The 23,396-nt window shown below is 40.0% G+C and overlaps 1 protein-coding gene across 4 annotated transcripts in view; it reads left to right on the top strand.

Annotated features, from left to right (window-relative positions):
* UBE2R2 (ubiquitin conjugating enzyme E2 R2) overlaps positions 1-23,396 on the top strand; it is a 97,009-nt gene that overhangs the window by 22,730 nt on the left and 50,883 nt on the right. The window contains exons 1-2 of one of the 4 annotated variants that reach the window (XM_037902317.2): positions 14,418-14,477; positions 17,576-17,614. The exons of 2 other annotated variants lie outside the window; for them this stretch is intronic. In XM_037902317.2, coding sequence (XP_037758245.1) covers positions 14,433-14,477; positions 17,576-17,614 — 84 coding nt within the window. In that variant the 5' untranslated portion in view covers positions 14,418-14,432. Of the gene's footprint in view, positions 1-14,417; positions 14,478-17,575; positions 17,615-23,396 lie in introns of those variants that run through there. One more of the 4 variants, XM_037902315.2, reaches the window with a different exon arrangement.

Genomic DNA, 23,396 nt, shown 5'->3' with positions numbered 1-23,396 from the left:
TTAATAGCTACTGTTTCCATTCCAACAGCAACTCAGGAGGATGTTAGATTTATCATAATTGTGTGATATGACTATCTGGCTTTTTCCAAATATAAAACAAATATTTATTGAACACTTCTGTTTGTGCATTATTATTGACAATTCTACCATTTTCTTCTTGCACTGGAAATGGTAAAATTATTCCTAATATACTTAAACTCTTGTCCTTAACTCTGCTAGCAATGGGTTTCTCCTTGTGCTTTGGCTTACCTTATCAATTTTCTACAGTTCCTAGCTTCTGATTTGTATTCATAGAATCATAGAATATCAGGGTTGGAAGGGACCTCAGGAGGTCATCTAGTCCAACCCTGTGCTCAAAGCAGGACCAATCCCCAACTAAACCATCCCAGCCAGGGCTTTCTCAATTTTATTCATTACTGTCAACTCCCATTTTCTTCCATTTGTTATATATTTTTAGGTGCCTTTACTTCTGCTCTAAGGCAGGTGTTTTTAACCTGTGTGGCCTTCTCTATAGATTGTAGGACTTTGGAGCATCTAGTAAAAAGTTCTTAAACAATCCTCAGTTATCACTCACTTTCCATTCCAGTAGTAACTCAGAATGTCAAGAGTATGCCAAACCGATCAAAGAATTCTTGAACTACCCTGTCTATTCTACCTTGTTTTCTCGGAAAGCCAATCCAATATATCATCCCTACAGGAAGACTTAGATTCTTCAAGGATCCTAAGCTAGGCTTGTTTGTGTTCATTATAAGTGAAATCTTAAGCTGGGAAGGAGCCCCCCTACTCTGGGGATATTATGCAGTTCAGACATCTTGGGGAGAAAGGCATGAAGGTCATGTCCAGGTCTCTGAGCTTGGTAATTCTGATTTGGCCAGAATGACTTTCACTGGAGGCAAAACTCTCCCTTGTTGGCTGCCTCTGCAACAGGTGTTGCTGCATTTAGGCAGCAATTTTTGAGCATGTGCCAGAGGGCCCTGTGCTGGTTTTAGTGGAACTATATTTTCTAATTCCTTCCCCTTCTACACCTCCCTTTAAGGGTCAAGTGTCACAATTTTTTTTAGATATTGCAGTTAACTCTTGTGCTATAGCCAGGCTGACTTTCCTTTTTCCCTGTGCTTTGAGGTCCAGTTCCCAGGAAGACTTCTGGACGTAGAGAAACTGAGTGCCTATTGGAAGAAGAAAAGGAGGACTTGTGGCACCTTAGAGACTAACCAATTTATTTGAGCATAAGCTTTCGTGAGCTACAGCTCACTTCATCGGATGCATAAAGTGGAAAATACAGTGAGGAGATTTATATACACACAGATCATGAAAAAATGTGTGTTTATCATACACATTGTAAGGAGAGTGATCACTTAAGATGAGCTATTACCAGCAGGAGAATGGGGTGGGGGGAGAGAGAACCTTTTGAAGTGATAATAAGGTGGGCCATTTCCAGCACATTTCCAGGAGTTAATAAGAACATCTGAGGAACAGTGGGGGGGAGGAATAAACAAGGGGAAATAGTTTTACTTTGTATAATGAATTAACCACTCCCAGTCTCTATTCAAGCCTAAGTTAATTGTATCCAATTTGCAAAGAAGAGTGCTATGTATGCGCTTGGCATGTAGGGCTTGTGTGTCTTCTGAATGCGACTGCTACTTAAAGATTCTGTAATCACAAGGTCAGGTATGTGCTTTTGCACAGTGTGGTTCTGTACAAACTGGTAAGTTAGAAATTGCTTGAACAGTATTGCTGGTTACGGTTTACTATTAGCAGAACTTGGTGAAGGCATGTTATGCTTTTTTGTGTAATTTCCCAGTCTATGCCATAACACTGAGTTTAAAACACTTGGACAGAAAACCAGTCTCTACATTTAGAGAGTGTTTTAAATAGAAAACTACAGCATGGATGACGTGCAGGTAATTCTCTTCCTGGTTGTAAGGTAGCTAGTATTTCCAAGTTTTAAACTCGTGAATTTAAATGGGCAGTGATTACCATATGTAGTGGCTTAATGCTTATTATTTTAGGCTGAAAACGGCTGATTGCAATGGAGAATTTAAGAACTATTCTATCAAATTAAAATATTTTTTCCATTTTTTGCTTGTATTAATAGGTACAATGAAGGAACACGTGCTTGTTACTGTCTCTTTAATATAGAATGAAGCATCAAATGACAAGTTATTAAGGTTCATAGTACAAAATTATTCGAGTTCCCTGATACAATGTTATAATTCTCTGTTCTAGACTAACTCCTTTATGCAGCCACACTTCCATATATAAGCAGCTGAATATATTTTCAAGATAAAAATATGTAGGTAACTATGTAAATATCGACCCATAGAACTCTCTGAGAGAACAAACATTTGTAAAAATGTGTGTGCATGGATGTTCACTTCTGAATCGTCTTGGTCCTCCTGCATATTCTGATGGATATTGAAAATCATTTTACATTTCTCTTGGTAACATTTTAAAAATTATTAAAGAAAACTTCCATGTCTTCTTCAGTGTTTACTACAGAAATGGTAGATTCATAAACCATGGTGTGGTGCTTGGATACCTCTTTGGATATGTTTACTCTGCACGGAAAGACCAACAGCTGGCCCAAGTCAGCCGACTCTGGCTTTGGGGCTATAAAATTGCTGTGTACACATTCAGGCTAGGCTGGAGCCTGGGCTCTGAGACCGTGCAGGTAGGGAGGGGTTCATTCCATCAGTGCACAGGGTGGACTGTACTCTGGGAATTGAGCAGAGTTGTGTAAGGAAGGAGTCCATCCTGTGCACTGAATGAGGCAGGAGTCTGGGGGACTTGGCTTGGGGGAGGAGTATGTGATCATGTAATTAGTCTGTTAGAATGCATACGCACAATAGAACTGAATTATGGTGGACCAGGCATTGGGCATTTTTCAGCTTTTGAGTGCTTGACTTTACTACCTTAACACTCTTACTGTAGTTTAATTGCTGTAAATGCATACACCTTTTGTCCTCTATCATGCTGTAGATAGCAAAACAGTAACCAGCTTTATCATGAATCCATAACTTGGTTCTAATCTTCTGCCTCTTTCCTTGTGGAGCGCTTAATTAATTTATGTGCATTGGCAACAAAAACTTGACATCTGAATAAACTAAATGAAGTTTGAACTAATAGCTTGTCTTTTTGCCATAAGGATGTATTTGTAACTGCCAGCTGTGATATGTTTTTATAGACACCACTTCATGTTAAGCAACACCAAGTGTTAACTTCTTGGCAGAAGAAAATTACAGAAGGCTAGTCATAAACTTTCTGAATCTCTGATCTGCCAGTTACTGGTATCTGAACCTGTATTTGTACATAATCTTTGTACAAGAGAAATAGTGATGGATGAGTTGTGATGGTTCAGCTCTGTGTTCAGATGGAAGCAGGGATTTTTTTCTAGTGCACTTTCAGCTGTGAAAGAGCATTCCGTGGAAATATGGCTGTGGGCAAAAGTAGGTGGTAGGTTAAAAAATCTATTAGGAAAATAACATCTCTGTTCTTAGTTCAATAAAATAGCTTTGTGTAAATGCTAACATCTATTTAAAAGCTGCCTCGTTACTTTATTAGTGTTAAGGATTTGTCTAAGGCATCTTCTGAATTCAACTTGTTCTTAATTTCCCACCAGCACTTCTATGGTGCAGCTCCATGGTTGGTAGCAATTTGAACACTCTAGTTCATACAGAGTGCTGAAGACCTTTTTAACAATGTCATCTAGACCTGCTCTAAGCAGAACTAGATGACATGTTGGTTAAAATGTTGCTTGGTCTGCACTAGCAACATCAGCAAGTCTATGGGTAACAATTAATACTTGGCAAGAACTCAAAGCTGTACCGAAGCTTCCATTTAAAATAAAGGACTACAAAAGTAGTCCTTACTGCTGTGAAGATAATGCAGTGTTTTCTTCCAAAGTCTATTTTTGTGGGAAGATGCATAGCAATACAAAACTTCTTTCATTCTGGCTAGGAAACTTATTCCTTAGGGTAGTATGTTTTGGATAAGCTTTCCTAACCCAGTTCTTGACATGTACTGTAACTTTCATTCGTAGATCTCAAGGCATTCTTATTGAAATGGATTAAAAGGGCTAACGGTGTTAACATAACCCAATCTCTGTTTAATGTTAAACAGTGTTCAGCAAGGTCCGGCGATTGTTATACAGATACCTAAGCCTGGCACCATGGCACAAACACCATTAAAAAATCTTTTTAACCTTTTAACTAAAAATACAGAAAAGAAGGAAAAGCAGTTAAAGCATTTGAAATATAAATTATGAAATACGGCTTTCATTTTAGCAACATCCCCTGCTGCCTTTCCCTTTAGCTGTAAACCATCTTGAGAAGGAAAAACTCTGACAGTCTCTTAGGTGTTATCAGAGAAGGTAAGTGTCACTCCAGAAGATGTTTGGGATTCATCAGGAACTGGTAGGGGTGACAATATCAGCTAGGTCCCTCTCTCTGGCCTGTTCTGATTAGGACACCTCTTAGGTTCAGGATGATGAAGGCCCATTTTTCCAGGAAACCTGTGAGGGACAGCCATGATGGTGGAGCTTGCTCCAGTAGCCTTTGTCTATATTTCCATCTGTTTTTTTATTTGTTCTTTTCCCCCACAATGTTTTTCTACCCACCACTCCCTAATGGATCTTCAATAGTCCATCCCCCTCATTTTTATCTACCAACTAGGCTTAATATCTGACACCAATTTTGGCTCTAACTTTTGGTTCCACATCTGTTTGTTTGGTTTTTAACTTCACAGTCCTTGAATCATATTGATAGATCTCTTCTGTTTGGACTAGACTAATTCAGTTTTTTGCCTCCCTTTTCCAATCAACATTTGTTATGGGTTATTATGACATCTTATAAACTTTTTACATACTTCTTACAGTTGAGCTCGCAACTCATGTACGTTTGTAGGCCCAGTTGTCACAATTCACAAAGCTGCTTTTATTAACTTTCAAGGCCCTTTATAGTCAGTCCCCACTTTATCTCCCATTTGCTGTTGAGCTATTGGTGCTTGCCTCTGATCAGCCATGATGGCAGCCTCCACTACCCACATGTTAAACTTTGTGCTTTCTCATATGTGTGCCCTACGTGCTTGGGAGGAGATCCCAGTAAATATCAGCAGAGCTACCTCATTGTTAACCTTTGAGTCCCTCCTCAAAACTCTTTTGCTACGAGGCCTACAAAAGACTTGACACCGGGTAGGCTGTTGGTGTGCAGAGACCGCTGCTTGTTATGCTGACCACTGTTGTCTCATTGTTTCCTTGTATTCCCCCATCTGTCTGTCTAGATCAGTCAGTCTCTTGGCTTACGTTTAGATTATAAATTCTTTAGGGCGGGGGCCATCTTTTTGTCCTGTGTTTGTACAGTGCCTATCACAGTTGCATCCTGGTACATGACTCAGGCTTCCAGTTGCTATGGTAATACAGATAATTAAAGAAGGTATTGTCGATGCAGAGGCATTAAAAAAACTAATTTTTTTCCAGAGGAACTGAGAATCTGCTGCTGCCATGAACTTCAGTTGAATATGTGCGTGCTCAGTAAGTGTGAAAATTGGGCCCTACGGTAAAAGTGCCAAAGACCCATTTTCAAAAGTCACATCTAAAAGTAAGATGTGCAAATCCATATACGTTAAAAATTTCAATAAATGCCTAAAATTGAACAGTGAGAGTGTGGCTGGTCTAGGACTGTAACTCAGATGTTCTGACTTGAGCTTGTGCTCTGCCTGTTTGGATCATGCTGCCTCAGGTTTTACAAGAGTTCTTAATATTTTAGAAGGCTGTTAGTTACAATTCTTGGTAGAAGGCCTGGACATGAACATATAAAGCTTACCTTCTGTTGATAGTAGAGTGACCTATTCAGATTCATTTGGTCCAGTAATCTTGTTTTGAACTTTGTGTGGTTTTTATCTTGCACTTTCTATTAAAATGGTGAGAAGCGATACAAAAAACATGGCATACTTGACACTAGCCTCTGGAGTGATGTGAACCTTGGTATACCAGATCTCACTGAAACGGTGCACAAGAGTATTCCATGTTCTTACCACATGCTCTTTCCAGAATCTGATATTTCAGTTGGCACTAATTTGATAATTAAAACTCCTTTATCAGAATTCCAAAAGGGCCCGCTTTACTTCATGGTCAGCCAATTTAAGTGGCTTTCTGTAGCTATGAAGAGAGGTAAGCTGCTAACGAGCAGCAGAAACTAAATATTTCAAAAAGATGGATAACCCATGCTTTAAATGTCCCTAAAGAACCTTGCAAGTGGGATGAGCACACAGACTCCCAGGTGTCAGACCTAAGTGTTTAAACTTGTCTGAAACAAGATCTGATGGCAATATTAACAAACCCTTACTTCTGCTTGGCTAAGTTCGCTCTAAGCTGTGTGGATGCACAGCAGCCTGTTGAGTGCCATGCAGGCACTGAGGGCTGTGGCAGGGAGAGATGCCTCTCTCCCAACTCTGCCCTGCTGCAGCCAGGGGAGAGGGCTGGGGGGAGTCCTCATCCCAGCCCCAGCTTGAGCCTTCACCCTTCTGCACCCAACCCCTCAGCCCTACCTCTGCCAGATGAATATGGAGGTTTCAGAGTAACAGCCGTGTTAGTCTGTATTCGCAAAAAGAAAAGGAGTACTTGTGGCACCTTAGAGACTGCTCAATTTATTTGAGCATAAGCTTTCGTGAGCTACAGCTCACTTCATCGGATGCTGTAGCTCACGAAAGCTTATGCTCAAATAAATTGGTTAGTCTCTAAGGTGCCACAAGTACTCCTTTTCTTTTTATGAATATGGAGGTGATACGTCACACATCTCCATATTGGGGCACATAACAAAATTCATTCTGCACATGTGTGGGGAAAAATTAGAGGGAACACTGCTGCTTGGTGAACTTTAGTGCTTCCAGTGACTAAAATCTTGTTTAAATGATCTTTTTTTTTATAAAGCTCCCCTTGTAAAAGCACACGGGGTGCTGAACAACAATTATAAATCCAACTTCTTATTCATTAACAAAAGAACACCCTGACCACAGTGAAATTACAGACAAGGTGGGTAAAGGGTACATTTTAAGAACATTTTAGCTAATACCTTTTAAAACCGTGTAGGCAGGGTGAGGTTGAACCGCCTAGGTTTCTAAAGATGAACCTTTGAAAGCCTAGTCTAGACAAGCCCCAAATGACACGTAATCACTGACATCAGCACTGAAGTGCTCCCTTGAATCCTAAAAATGTCATGTTGCATTGTAGTACAATCAGATTTAGGGCTGGTCTACACACAAAAAATTGCATTGAAATAACAAGGTATTACCTCTAAGCCTGTTTAGTTATTTTGCTGCAAGTCGGTGAATGAAAGTGGTTACAGTTGATTTAGGCAAAGTTGGTTGACTGAGCCGCTTTTACTCCGAAATAACTGTCCCCACACTTTCAAATCATCTAGTTATTTTTAGCTGAAGGGAACTGACTTAGTTAAATCAGCTCAAGTTTTTGTATACTAGCCCTTAGTAAATTGTTTAATTACAATTTGTAGAACAATGGGATAGCTTCCAGTGCTCCATTCCAATCACTAAGGTTTCCTGAGACTTATATGGCACTGCAGTTAGTTGCTGACATGTGTCCTGAAGCATGAGAGTTGGTATCCCTTTAATCCTTTTTATAAATTTTTATCCTAGATGATGTAATTGTGGATGTTCTTATTATCCATATAAATGTCTAATCCTTTTTTGAATCCTGCTAAGCTTTTGGCCTTGATATTGCTTAGCAGTTATTTCCAGAGGTTGCTCATGAATTGCTTGTTTCCTAAGATCAATTTTAAATTTGTTGATATTTAGTGCTGAAATCCCAAAAATTTTGAATTACAACTTGTATCGTTATGAGATGGATGTCAAACCTTCCTGTTTATGTAATGCCCAGACCTGCCTTTTAGGTGTCTCCAAACTTCCAAGAGGCCTTGTCTCTCTCACCACCTGGCCCCAGAATTTTTACTTTTTGTCCCCATCTTTCTTGAAGTCTATCATCATATACATTAGATGGCCTGCCTGTTACTCAGAAGTCCCCAGCAAAAGGTTTCCTCATCTTCCTTTGGGCATCTGTAAACTTTGAAAAGACATTCTTTTTTCCTGTAGACTTGAGAAATGCCCACACTGTTGAGACCAGTGTGACTTTTCAGTCTGTTTCCTTGGATTATAGAATTTCTCCTTCCTTTTTTTCCCTTGTTTGTACAGAATGGTAGAGGGCTCCCAGGGCAGAGTGACCAGGGTTCAGTTTTACTGGATAGCTGTTAGAAGTCATTACAAAAGATTATTTTTATTATGATATTGCTCAGTTTAAGGCCTAGCAGAAGACCCCACCTTTGTTTTCTCTTATCTGCATTTTCCCCTCTTCCCAAACACACTGTTATGCTAGTGTTTTTGAGCATGGTTGTTTAAAGGCAAAGGTAGGCTCCAGGATTTTGTATTCCTTTCTAATCTTTTTAAGTGTTTCTACTAGTGTGGACAGATGAGATACAAGTCATCAAATACTTACCTTATGCATTTTTTTCTGTCTTGCTGATAGACTCCTGTTTACAAATAAGTTTCATGTCTGGAACTGCTTTGGCTAGAGGGTGCAGAATTCCTTGGTTCTTAACTACTACTTACTTACCTGTAACCGAAAGGTCTAACAATAATATGTACTGGTGTGAATAAGGATCCAAGGGTTTGATCTCCACCAGCACAGATTCTCTAGTAATCAAATGGGGCAGGCTGCTGTTTCCTTTACCTTCCCTTTTTCACCTAAGGAACTTAATCTGAAATGGTTATCTAAAATCTGGCCCTGTAGCAAACCTCTAGTGTCCCTCTTAATTTTACAGTAACTTTAAAGCATAGTTCATGTCTGGCTTCATGATTTCATTGGTGAAAATCTAAGAATATACAAAAATGCCTTTATTAGTTTGCTGTATTCAGTTGTTTTAGATCCAGTCTTGACTTAATAAGGAATAGCTTCATTTTAACATTAAACAGTTTTAACGTCCTATGGCAAATGCTGACCAATCTGACTTTCTAGTACATGTTTAATTTGCAAACTAATATCTTGCTGTTGTGGCTTTTTTGCGTTAAACAACTGAACTGCACAGGATAATGAACTAATGATGCAGACTCTCAAGATCATTAATCTGTTTTTATTGCTCTAGCTGTATTAAAATCAACTCTAATCACAGCTGAAGAGCAAATGAACTGTGTTTTACCTTTAGGTATGATTGGACATACTGCCTTGTAAGTTTGTTTTTTGTGCTTCTGTTCCATCTGTAAAATAATGGGTTATTACCTATGCTGCAAAGCCTAATACATAATTGATTGTGGGATATACACACACTGCAGCACATACCATTATCTAGGCTGCATGGGCTGTTTTTGTATCTGATTTGCTTATAACCATTCTTTTTTATAATAAAAGCTAGAGGATTTTCAATCCTGTTATTAGGGGTACTTGATTACTCTTTTCCCAATCCTGATAAAAGTATCCAAAATGAAATGCTAAATCCCTCATCTAAATGCAGACTGACTTTTTTTTTTTTTGAGGATCAGTGTCCCAGTAAACATCAAGCAGTGAGCACTGCACATACCATTGCTCACATACTCTTGAGGTCATTTCCCCAACATCTGACTCCTTGGTCTTTCCATATGAGGAAGATCCGGGGTACTGGAACCTGGAATCCTGTCAAACTTACGTAGTGTTGCTGTGCTCTGTAAAGTTGCTATGTTCCACTTTCTCTGTCTCTCTCTCCTGGGTCTTTTTGTCCAAAAGATGCTGTTCAAGTGTAGCTTAATGTATGCGGATCAACAGGTACTTACATGGATGTCCTCTAGACACTTTATTATGCCTTGTGGTGGAAGTCTTCCTTTTAAGGCCATAATATATTGGCAACTTTTGATGCAGATCTTGCATACCTGCTTTTTGAAGGCAGCCCTCTTCGGGGCTGCCTTCAAAACTGTAGTGTGGTCAGGTACAGCTTAGTTTCTTTCTGAAAGAAGAAACAGCAGGTAGTACTCCAATTTAAATGAGCCTGCTGGTATATGAGGAAAGGTCTCTGATCCAAATGCTTAGAATGAACAAACACTCCCACTATGGAAATGCATTTTTTTTTTCTGAAGGTGGAGTAATGCTTCCACCCCTGCTCACAAGAACTTGGCAGCTTTGTAAAGCAGAGCTCAGTCAGTTCAGACAAGCAGCAAAAATAAATGCAATGTAGAATCTATAGCATGGATAGTGGCTTTTTTGTACCCACTTATTCAATGAACATTATAAACTGTTGTCAAATTGTTGGGCACAAAAGAGCTTCTCTTCTTCCCCAGTCTCCATTTCAGTTACAGCAACACAGTGCCCAGAGAACAAAATAGGGTCAAAACTGACCAGAAAGCAAGAAGTGCCCCACTTTGAGATGGAATTTTCTAAAACACTTTTAAATTTATTCTTCATTTTTGCTGAATATATTTGCAAAATATTTATACACACTGGGGCTGAATTTTGCCACCACCCTCTTTTGAGAGAATTTTGTGACTTAAATGCCATTTGTATATAGCCAGAAAATTTAATTGTAAACTCTTCAGGGCAGAGATTGTCACTTTATTTTTTTTAATAGCAACAAATACTGCGGGGCCCTGATCTGACTGGGAACTTTGGGTGCTGCAACAGTATAAATAATAAATCTGTGAAGTTAATCCCAGTACATGATGCAGTAAAGATTTTTCTGGATATTAATGTGCTGCACAAAAATAACACTTGTTCAGTTGTTAGCTGTACAGCTTGTGTGGATGCAAATGTAGGCAAATTGATTAGTGTATTACATAACACTAAAATTCTCTGAGCTTCTATTTGGCAAGCCTCATGCATAGTCCTCTGAGGCAAACAAGTAATTTTTCAGTAACTGGGTTATGAGTGAGCAGAATTCTGCATAATGTTTGGTTTTGTAGCTTTGAAAGAGAACTTCTGTACAACAGAAGTAGATACAGCATCTTTGTTCTTGTACAGGGGTTAGTGTTTTTTCGATTAAGCCTTAATCTAGCAATTGCCAAACTTTAAAATATTGAAGACTGAAGTAATCAATAACTTAAGTCTGGTTAAAATAACTAGTTTTGGTCTTGTATACACCTATATTTAAATTAGTTAGAGAAGGTCATTAAACTGACTAACTTAAAATGTTCCATTTTCTTGCATGTAGTAGAATAGTCAACACTCGGTGTATATAAAGTAACTGTTTAGATCAGTAAGGTATCAAGTTGAGACTGAATGCATACTACTTGATTTTAATAAATACTACAGTTTACATATGCAAACACTAACGTTCTTAGTCCATGGATGAGCCTTGTACACGCTCTGCCTTGAGAGATTACTGAAAAAGAGTGCAAAATTTTATTACAGTAGCATCTAGAGGCTCTAATCAGAGTCTATTCTGTACATACTATCTGCAGATTCAAACCATAGCATTCATCAAAATCTGGTAGATACTCAATCTAAAATGTTGTTTTCTAATTGGAAAAATACAGCTTTATCAACACTCCACTGGTCATTGAACTCCTGAGTGTTTAAATCCATAGAATACTGGAAAAACAGTAGAAAACTGTGGCTATAGAGGCTTATTAGATCTGTAGTGGTTACACCACTTTTCAATGGAATGCCTTTTTTAAATTATGCAGTTTGAATCTTTCAGAAATGTGCAAGTGTACTTCCTCCGTCATACAGGATACCTCCATATTAAGCCACCATTTCACTGTTCGCTTGTATAACTAATTCAGTTTAGTAATCCCATTTCACTGCCTGTTTCCCAGAGTGTGTGGATGCAAACGAAATTTAACACTACTTGGTGGTAAACCTGTTGTGATGCTAGGATGTCACACTTTGTCACCCGGAATTCTAACTGTCAGTCCTTACTTGGCTGAGTCCTGTAAGCCTAAATAAAAACTGGTTCTTCATTCTCCTGGTATTAATGCATCTTTTCCTCACATTGAGCTTATTGGCAGTTTCCCCTAGCAACCAGCACACTGCAGCAGTTTGCACATGAGAAGCACAGCTGTACAAGGCGCAAGAATATCATCACTAGCTGCAATTTTAGATACCCATGGGTTGGGGAGAAAGCATGTTTGTGTATTGAACAAACTTAGCACCATGAGATGGCCTTCTGTAGTGTTCCTTGATTTGCTTTCCAGAACTGACTTTATTCATAATACTAGAATGGAATAATTAACTCTCAGTTTGAGGTTTGTCATGAACAGCATCTTAGTTCAAAGCCTCTTTACTAGCACTCATCTTCAATAGTTATGTTAATACTTTTTCACATTCACTGTGGAAAAGCGGTGACTTCTGTTTGTTGTAGAAATGTAGGCCTGAAAGAGACCTTGAGAAGTCATCAAGTCCAGCCACCCGTGCAGAGGCAGGACCAAACATACCTAGATTTCTGACAGGGATCTTGTCCAAATGGTTCTTAAAAACCTCCAATGAGTGGGATTCCATAACCTCCCTTGGAAACCTATCCTAAAGTTAACTACCTTACAGTTAGAAAGTTTTTCCTAATATCTAACCTAAATTTTCCTTTCTGCAGATTAAACCCATTACTTTTCCTACCTTCAGTGGACATGGAGAAGAGCTGATCATTGTCCTCTTTATAACAGTCTTCATATTTGCTAATGGCTATTATCAGGTCCCCCCCATCTGTCATCTTTTCTAAAGACTAAACATGCCCATTTTAGCCTTTCCTCATAGGTCACATTTTCTAAACCTTTTATCATTTTTGTTCTCTTACCCCTCTCCAGTTTGTCCACCTCTTTCTTAAAATGTGGCATCCAGAACTGGACACAGTACTCTAGCAGGTTCACCAGGGCTGAGCAGAGCGGGACGCTGCCTCCTGTATCTTACATATGACACTCCTGTTATACACCCCCAGAATATTAGCCTTTTTTTGCCACTACATCGCAGCTGTATTACAGCATAGCCAGTTAATCCTCATTGTGTAGTTGTACATTTGATTCCTTCCTTGTCCTTGTTGATTTCAGACCAGTTCTCTAATTTGTCATGTTCATTTTGAATTCTAATCATAGAATCCTAGAATATCAGGGTTAGAAGGGACCTCAGGAGGTCATCTAGTCCAACCCCCTGCTCAAAGCAGGACCAATCCCCAATTAAATCATCCCAGCCAGGGCTTTGTCAAGCCTGACCTTAATCCTGTCCTCAAGTGCTTGCAACCCCTCGCGGCTCAGTGTCCTCCACAGATTTTGAGTATATTCTCTTGACTCCAATATCCAAATCATTTAATGAATATATTGAATAGTATTGGACCCAGGACTGACCTCTGAAGGGGTCCCACTGGGTCCCCCTTCCCACTTTGACAGTGAACTATTGATAACTACTCTGAGCATAGGTGCCGACTCCATGGGTGCTCCAGGGCTGGAGCACCCATGGAAAAATAGTGGGTGCTCAGCAGCCCCATGGATTAGCTCCCCCTCCCTCCCCCCTGGTATGACCAGCTGTTCAGTGGGGAGGGGGAGCAGCAGTGGGGCAGGAAGAGGAAATAAAGGAACCCCCCCCCAGTGCTTTCCCTACCAATCTATATAATTTTGCACAATTGTAGCTTCAGCACTTTCTAACACACATGGGAAACTGAGTGTGGAACGGTTCTTGGGCTCAGGGCAGGATCTCTTCTCCCTGTATGGCTAGATGCGAAAGGTGTAGAGCCAAATTCAGGTTTCTGCCTCAAGCCATGCTGTGCGGGGGTGCAGTGTTGTAGTGGCTCCTGCCCACTGTGATCAGCTGTTCAGCAGCATGCTGGGGGTGGGGGTAGGAAGAGGCGGAGGGTGGCTTGGGGGAAGGGGTGGAGTGGGTGTTGAGCACCCCTCGGGAAGTTGGTGTCTCTGACTATCATCTTTCAGCTAGTTGTGCACCCACCTTTATAGTAATTTAATCTAGATCACATTTCCCTTACTTGCTCATGAGCAAGCAATGTGGGACTTTCAAAACCCTTACTAAAATCAAGACTTCCCATGGAACCGAACCTAACCTTCCTGTTCTGAGTTCTTTAAAGACTGCTGTTTTGAATTCTGCTGTTCTTATTCTGCTGCTCTCACTCCTTCCTTTCCTGAAAACAGTGAAACCATCATTTCATCATCACTTTCACTCAAATTGCCTTCCATCTTTACATTTGCAACCAATATCTCCCTGTTGCTCAGAATCAAGTCTAAAATGGAAGACGGAGGGGACAGTCTTTACTTTCTGAAACAAAATGTTGTCCCCAGTACATTCCAAGAATATAATGGACATTTTGTGTATTGTTGTATTAAAGCCCCCATTACTACCAAGTCTTGGGTATTGGATTTTTGTTTGTTCTAGAAATGCCTCATCCACCATCTATTCCTGATTTGCTGGTCTGGAATAGACACCTACCATGACATCACCTTTATTTTTTTTTTCTCCTTTTATCTTTATCCAGATGTTTTCAGCTTGTCTGTTTCATCTCCTTCTGGACCTCAAACAAGTGTGTATATATTGATGTACAATGCAACATCACCTCCCTTTTTCCCTTCGTGACCAATCTATCTCCCTCTGTACCAATATTCCAGTCATGAGATTTATTCCACCAAGTCTGTCAATTATGTCATAATTTAGTTTATGTACTAATACTTCTAGTTCCTGTTTGTTCCCCATTCTCCTATTTGTTTAGACATCTAAGATATTGAACAGATTTTCCTCCTTTTGCTCCTATCATCCTGTTATAACTTTGCATATCACCCTGCCCCCCGAAACATCTAGCCCTCTGCTAAAGTCCCTTTTTTATTCTTGCGTATGAGCTTTTTGTCACTTGCCCTCTTTGAATCTAGTTTAAAGCCCTCCTCATTGAGTTGGTGAGGAAAGATGCTGTTCTCCTTCTTGGCCACGTGGACCACATCTCTTCCTAGCAGTCCTTCCTGTGACCACATCCTGTGGTCAAGAAAGCTGAAGCCCTCCCATTGAAACCATTTCTACAGCCATGCATTCATGTCCAATGTGTACGTGTCCCTCCCTGGGGCCTTACTTGCAACTGGGAGAATGGACTAGAACATAACCTGCTCCCCAAACTCTTCCATCCTTGCTCCTGAGCCCTGCAATCACTGTTGATCTGCTCAGGGGCATACCTGGTAGTATTATTAGTGCCCCTGAAGATGAGCACCATGGGGTAGAGGTCAGAGGGACACCCTTTCCATTATGTCTTGGATGCAGGATCCAGGCAGGCATCACACTTCCCAGGATATCATGTCGCTGTCAGGTTGGCTGTTACCCTGATCACCAGCACTCATTGCTGCCTCCCCTTCAGTGTGAAGAGCATGAGGCTGCCAGCGCTGGGGGGAGGTGGTTCCTCCTTAGCCATTGTGGGGGTCTGCTTCTCTCCTTCTGTTGCCAGTGGAGCTACAGGTTCTTGACCATAATGGGCAGAGAACCCTCAGAGGCGTGAGTTCTCCTTCATCCTCTGGTGTCACGGTAGTTGGCTAGTATCCTCTTGTCCCAGATGTTTCATCGACAGGATGCACCTAGAAGTCCATGGGCTCTTGGATGATGTGCATACAAGCCATCTTTCTGCAGCTCTTACCTGCTTCCTGAGGGACTCCACCAACAGACATCTTTCACACTGGGTGGTTTCCCCCTACCTGGCTTTTGTTGGCGGGGACATGTAGGCCACATTGCCAGCAACTCAAGACTGGGGCCTGGGTGGAAGCCTTGAGGGTTAGGATACCCGTCTGGGAGGGCCCCCACGGGTGCAGGTAGAGGAAGAGCTGGTGGTGGTGATGCGTAACAGTTGAACCCATACCTTTCCAACCTCCTTTTCCTGAGTTGAAAACTTTTTTTTATCTATTCATCTGGGAAGTTTAGGTTCCATTTCAAAATGACATCAATTTTAAAATAAGCTAAAAATAGTTTGTCTTTTCTCTCCTCCCCCCCCCCCATATCTCCTAAGTCTCTGACTGTTTTTATGGCATCATGATCACATTCTGTTTTTTAAAATGCCCACTTTTTTCTCCACGGCAGTGTGAAGGACCCGTGGGGGGTGGGTGGGAAGAGGGGAATGAAATTGACCTTGCATAAAGTAAGCTTGAGAGATTCTCCATGTTTTGTTTTTCATCTATAATCTTTGTTAATTCTAAGACTAGTTAGTGTTCAGATGGAAGTGTGACTTAAGTTGGTGTCCCTTTAAGTCCTGACACCAACATATGCATTAAAAAATTTCAAATTGCATGTCTTCAGTTCATCTTCCCTGCATTATATTTAAAGAGGATAATTTTGTTGGTGAAGACCACATGACTTGCTGGACATGTTTACAAATTCATTTCCTTGTAAATTCTTACCTTGGTATGGTGCTTGGTAAACTGAGTGCTAAATTAGTATGTGGTTATGCATTTTGGAGGAGAGGAACAGGACAAAGTGTGTTTTTTTTTTAATTTGTTTTTGTTAAAGCCACATTTTCTGAAATAGTCTGAACGTGGCCTGGCCTTGCCTTCTCTACACTTAAGCAAGTACAGCAGGGGTTGTCAATAGGCGGGCCGTGGGCCAAATCTGGACTGCCAGGTGCTTTTGAACAGACTCCAAAATCTGTTTATTTACTTATTGTTTTCTCTGGAGTCTGGACCTTGACAAAAAAAAATGGTTGACTGCCCCTGAAGTACAGCATCTCTCTGCTGCGAACAGATGTCAGCAATAAGTAGCCTGTCTTGTCTGGGCAGATATTAAAGGGCTAATGTAAGTAACTGTAAGACAATGGTCACTATCAGAAAGGATGTTGGGCTAGATGGCCCATTGGTCTGACCCAGTATGGTTTTTCTTATGTTCTTAAGTCCCCTTTAAAGTGCAGTTGTACTTTGAATTGTCAGTGTGAAAATGGCACTGCCAGAGTCGACAGATCTGATCTAGGTCATCTCTGCTTCCTTTAGGAAGCAAACCTTTTTTCTGCTGTTTAGCCCTATTAACACTGCAAAGCCAGCATAACTGGAGGGGGAGATTCTATTTTGACTTGTGCATCAGCAGAACTGTTAAATCATTTCCAGGTACAGGAGCAAATTCTGCCCTCATAGTTACATCTGTACAACCAGATGCTACTGCAGGGATGCACAGATGTAAGTAAAGGTAGATATGGCTTGCTGCATCTATTGCTAATGCCTGAGCCAGAAAGAATAGTGTGACAATTTGTTTCCAGCACTGGAAGTCTAAAAACATTTAAACAAACAAACACAACCTTTTCAGTTTGCTTGTGTTTACTTAGTTTCTAAATGTAGCTACAGTAGTTCAAATAAACCATCAGTTTCTTGTGTAGGTGCTTCATACAGCAGCTGATGGAAGTGCATTTTAAAAACCACAAATTGGTGGAAGACTAAGTAGTAGGCATAGTACCTGAAACTACTTTAAAAAACAAAAACAAAAAACAACCCTAGATATCCTGTTCAAGTCCTAGTAATTTAGTAGCATAAACAGTCCTAACCACAAAGAACATACAATCAAATTAAGACAAATATAGCAAGGAATAAGGCTTTCACCAAAAAAGGACACAAGTCTATGTGCATTGCTTCACTGGGTTGGGTAACTTTTAAATTTTCTTTTTTGATATAGGAGTCTGGGTCTTCATTTGTCAAGGGTTTGAAGGAAGAGGTAGGTTGGTCCCAAGTGTAAAGGTCTTTTGTGTAATCTTGTGTTTTTGTAGAAATGTTGAATGTCTAGCATAAAGAGTAATACTAAACCTGATAAAATTGGCTTGGTTAGACTTGAACTGTCACTTCAGAGCTCTAAAGAATGGAAACTGTCCACTTCACTTAAAAAATATCACAATATGGGAGTTCAGTCAGCCCAACATACGATCAAACGAGGGATTTGGGGTTATAACTTTGTTCAGCAGACCTCTCTGAAAAGTTAAGCATGGTAAACAAAACATTCAGATATTTTTATGTGAGTGTCATGTTGCAAACACCACATGACTGAAACTTATCTTAGTCAGCTGGTGACTTAGCAGAAAATTTTGAGATGGGAGTGTCCTCACTTGACACTGGATAGCCATCTGTCTTGGATGGTTTAGACACAACAAATGCTGCATGTTGGCAGGGGGTTAGACTAGGTGACCCTTGTGGTCCCTTTTAACTCTGTGGTTCAGTGATTCTATGAAATTGTCCATGCTTTCTCAATAGTTTATATTGGGTATGAAGTTGCTGCTGTTTGGGGGAAGGGCTTATGCCTTGCTTTATAACCACAATTTGATGGTGGTGGGTGAAGCCCTAGTTATTAGAACTGAATTGCAGGCATTTCTGTCATAAATACTAACTGAACAAGCAGCTGTATCTTGTTGCCTGAGATACCAGTGCAGAAACAATGAACAGATATTAGATGTTGTGCCCCTTCCAGTGTCTCTCCATTGTAGAATAAGGTAAATGCACTTACGAACCATATTTTGTCAAATTGCTTTCTAATCAACTGAATTGTTCCCCAGGTTTATCATAAACCTCTTGTATTTGGACAGCAGTAAACACCTGGTGGTGGAATGATTTTTATATTTTGTAATGCACCAAGAGTTATTACTAGTAATGCAGTCAGTGACTAGGCATATGTGGCATCCATTTAGTGCTTAGTAGCTTTTTTCATAGTCTTTCTCACTATAACCTCTCACTCAGAGGGGATATTGGTCAGCATGCTGGGTTTATCCCTACTCTTGAGAAACTCATGGGATCTTCAACATCACTGCTAGTCTCTCAGACTGGAAGGACCTCTGTTTTAATGACTTGCTGAAGGACAGCAGCTACTGAATAATAGTCTAGTACCCCACCAGTATTGCATTCCTTTGTGAATGTCCGCTCTGAATCAAAAACCTGGCATAGGGAATAAAACTCTCTTCAGGCTTATGCTACTAGTTGTGTTAACTGGAACTTGTCTGCTGTTCCTGTGTACTTATACTGAATTTCTTTTAGTGAATTTTGACTTGGGCACTTCAGTATAGCATTTGAAGTGTAAGGAATTCCTCTTACTTTAGAACCTTTGCTCCCTATTTGGTATATGAACTTAAATGTTAGGGCAAATAGCATATTTGCCATAAACATTTGAAATAAAGCTTAGCTAGGAAGCTGTGGGAATTCTGAAGCATCTCTCATTCTTTGCAATGCATGGTAATGATTATATGGTGTAAAGTAGCAGTAAATGAAATTTGGATAAGATTATTTATTATTTATTATTATTTTTCAAAGCATAGTACACTAATATGAGCCTTCCAGGAGAGGGGTGTGTATGGGTGAATTCCAAACTATATTATTGGAAGGATGAAGTAACTGTCTCAAGACCAAAAACCTTGCTTGTCTTAAAATCCAATTGTCTAAATTAATAGCCAGTTTTACTTGAACAGATACATTTAATTCTAACTCCAAATCTCCTTCACTCCAGTAACTGAGCCTGGCCAAAATGTAAGGAGGTTATGGTGTGAAATATGTATCTGTAAGAACACAGGTACAGTTCTACCTGGTGAAGAAAGGTCTTTAAGATGTGGCCAGATTGACAGCATTTAAACTTGACCTATATGAAAATAACTTCTGGAGTACTGATACCGTAACTACTCTCCATAGGCTCAGCTACTTAATGATAGAGATAGCAGAGAGGAAAAGAACAGTTCACCCCACAATTGTATATGAGCCTTTCTTTTGCTTTGCAGTACCTTTTTAAAAAGTCCTGATTCCTGCTGACCTTACTGATGGTGTCAAAGGCAATAATTGTTATCTTGGTGTGAATATCCTAGGTGATATGGCCATAGCTAGGTAGTTAATTTGTTTTGCATTACAATAATTAAAATACATCTTGATCTTGAGGTATTTATTAAACTAAAATGTGTAAACTTTGTCAGCTGATGCATGTATAAAATGTGCCAAAACTACTAAAATGGGAAATTGAATTTTTACACTTCCAAGAGATTGCTCTAAAAATTGAGAAATCAAATCCAGCTATAAAACACAACTTAAGACTTTTAAAAGCTCATCTATATCTTCTGATATGAGATGTTAATGGTGAGGAAAGCTTCTGTTACAATAAAGGCATGTATACATGAACACTTGGTGTACAGCAGGTTAGTGCAAGGTAGATTCATGCTATGAAGTAAGCTTGCCATGAAGTAAGGTTATGTCTACACTACAGCTGTGCTGTTGTAGTGACCTATTGTAGACACTTCCTACATAAATAAAGGGGCTTTTCAATCCACCTGTCCAAGAGGTGGTAGCTAGGTTGACAGACGAATTCTTCTGTCAACCCAGCTGCCTCTATGCTGGGGATTGGTTGACCTAACCATGGCACTCAGGCTAGGAAATCTTTTAGTGCCCTGAGCAACATAGCTAGGTTGATCTAATTTTTAAGTGCCTTTGTGGTCATGTAGAGCAGCCCTATGTGTAAGTGTTCAAGTTCTTGGAGAAGCAAGTTCATGCTAGGGGGGAAGAAGGCCTGAGGTGACGTGTAGTTGTTTGCTGAATGGTTGTGTTCCTTGAGGTGTTTAAACTTCCACAACTTAGTGTTTTTAAAATGGGAATTTTAAAAGTGCTTAGCTGTCACACTGAAGTCAGTGGTAAAAGCTCCTACTCTTCAGTGGGGGTGAGTTAAGCCAACAGTGAGCCACTTTGAAAATACAACCAGAAGTTTCTAGCCCTTGTAGCAGAGAATATGCTGAATACAAACTGATAGAGAGTTTGCAGACAGACCACAATTGTCAGGGCCAAATGTACAGAAGTCTCTAAATATAGGAGCCACTGTAGTTCATTCATGCAGAGGGGAGATACTTCCCAGAAGAGATCCTTGGTGGCATGGCAGGCTGTGGTCAGTAGATGACTCATTACCCTTTGTAAAATGTTGTGTACATATACTCAATGTGTGGTGTCTGGTGCTGACCAATCTAAGTGTGGCAGGTGTTGCAGCCGGTAGGAAGCAGCCACAGTGGGCTGCCTCTGCATTCACTCAAGGCCAAGCTTGTTGTTTGGTGGATGAGACCTTAGAAACAACTGCCCTTAGGATCTTAAAAATGCCCCACTCTTCTCAATAGATTGGTAACAGTAATGCCTAACAACTTAAATGCTAGAACTATGTTTCCCTGATCATTTGAACAGAAATATCCTTCTACTCTGGGATTAGAGGCACAGTTTGGGAAGATTGCCACTACTTCCCTCCCTTCCCCCATCTTCAGTGTGGTCTCTGTAATCCATTCAGTGTTTCTGTTGGATGAAAATTGACCAGTTAAACATTTGCTCCAGCAATTATGAACATTGTTGTTTGTGAATGGTGGGGGGAATGTTACTGGTTATATAGTGATACATGCTGAAGTTTTTCAAGAAGGAAAACAAAATCCTTTTTTCCTGAGAAGGAACTTGGAATCAGTTATTTTGCAGTAGTGTCTGTCCCCTTTTGGCATGGATGCAGTGCAGGTAGTTCACCAACTATTAGTTGAAATTTTCTTAATTTGCAATTTGAGACCATAGACACACAGTATCCCTTAACACATTCTTTCATTAGCTGATTAAGTGTGTTCTGCAACTTGCTCTTTTCCCATCACTACTTATGTGGCTGGAACTCTAAAAAGTTACACATACTGGAATGAGGATTGTCTAAACTGAATGCAGCTGAACAGAGGCCAGATATCCATTTCTGTAGTCGAGTGATCACAAGAGTAGAAATATGGTATTTTTGCCAAGATGGCCTATGAGAACTTCTGACAACTAATGGCAATCAGCTACAAGATTCTTTGTCAGGTTACACAATGTATTCTTCTATTTTCCCCTTGTACCATCACTGCATGTGTAACAATAGCAAAAGTAGCTTCTAAATGCTACCTGCCCACACTACTTCTGCAATAATCAGTTAACTGTTTTATTTGTCTTAAGATATCAAACCTCTTCCAGGAACAGAATTTTAACAAGCTGTAAGGAAATGGATTTTCCTTTTTGAAAACCTGGAAAAATGATCAAATGTGACCCCTAACCACTTTGTAGCTAAACTTGCATTGGGAGTACGTGTGGAGAGCTAGAACACCAACTTAATTTAAGCAAAACAAAAGCCTCAGGACTTTTATGACGAACCAGAATGTGTCTGGAGGTGTGTCTACTTTTAATGTACTGTAATCTAGTTCTTCTAAACTGAACCCTTTTGAGTGGCAATTACCATAAATATGTTGTATTAGTATGTGTATCTCCTTTTGAGAGCTTCTCAGGTGGCCCAGTCCTAATTTGTATTACTTTCTGACACAATTTAAAAATTTTCAGTGGTGCTATAGCCATTTTTGTCCCAGGATGTGAGAGAGAGAGGGGATGGGTGAGGTAATATCTTTTATTGGGCCAACTTCTGTTGGTGGAAGGGAGAAGCTTGTGTGCTTCACAAAGCTCTTCCTCAGGACCTTGTCCCTTCCACCAAGAGAAGCTGATCCAATAAAAGATAGTCTTACCTGTCTGTGTCAGGATTCAAAAAGAAACTTCAGCCTCTCCCTCAATTCTATTAATGATTGTAGATCTTAAGAGAAGGATTTGTTAGCCTATCTCTCAAGTTTTGTCATTCTAGTGACCTACAATTTCTCAATCTTGATGTCATAAAGAAGCTGTTTCATAGTCACTAAAAACAAACATCTTTTTATTTAAAAAAAAAATACTTTGACTAAATCTAGTTTGGAGTTTGTAGGGAGGGAGAAGTGCTGAAATGATTCTTAATCTTTTTAATACTTGAAATTCATCTGCAACCGATGATGCCTACAGGCCCATATAGCCCAACAGTTCATTCTGCTTTTGTCATTTCTTTAAATAAGTCATAACTTGGATGGGTCTGGTTTGATACTAAGCAGATGTGACAGCATTCCCAGAGTGCAACCTGAACTGTGCCCTCTGTCTCACCAACCAGGGGTATCCCTCTCACCCTATGATGCTGTTGGCAGGCTACAAACCTCTGGCAGGTATTGGACTTACACAGACATCCACAGGTAGGGACATACCCAACTGAGTTACATAAACGCTTTGCCAATCACTCATGAACCAACAATATAGAGGCTCCAGCCAATTCCTTCCAGTTCCTTAGCCTTGCACCCCAGAACCGTACCGTCTTGCTCTGGTCAGAAGCCTGACCGGTGTAAGTTCATTACCCAGTCTGCCTCTCCCTCAGTGTGGAGAGGACACACATTAGCCTTTCAGAGTAGCAGCCGTGTTAGTCTGTATCCGCAAAAAGAAAAGGAGTACTTGAGGCACCTTAGAGACTAACAAATTTATTTGAGCATTAGCCTTTGTAACCAGAGCTGAAATTTCCCAAGCACTTCAATCAAAACACACTGTTTTAGATAAAATATAAAACAAATTTATTAACTACAGAAAGATAGATTTTAAGTTATTATAAGTAGTAAGCATAGAGATCAAAGCTGGTTACCTAAGAAATAAAAGTACATTTTCAG

Source organism: Chelonia mydas, chromosome 5 (assembly GCF_015237465.2).
Source record: "Chelonia mydas isolate rCheMyd1 chromosome 5, rCheMyd1.pri.v2, whole genome shotgun sequence".
Classification (NCBI taxonomy): Eukaryota; Metazoa; Chordata; order Testudines; family Cheloniidae; genus Chelonia; species Chelonia mydas.
Note: the sequence above shows the minus strand (reverse complement) of the source record. Positions and strands in the feature narration are given on the sequence as shown.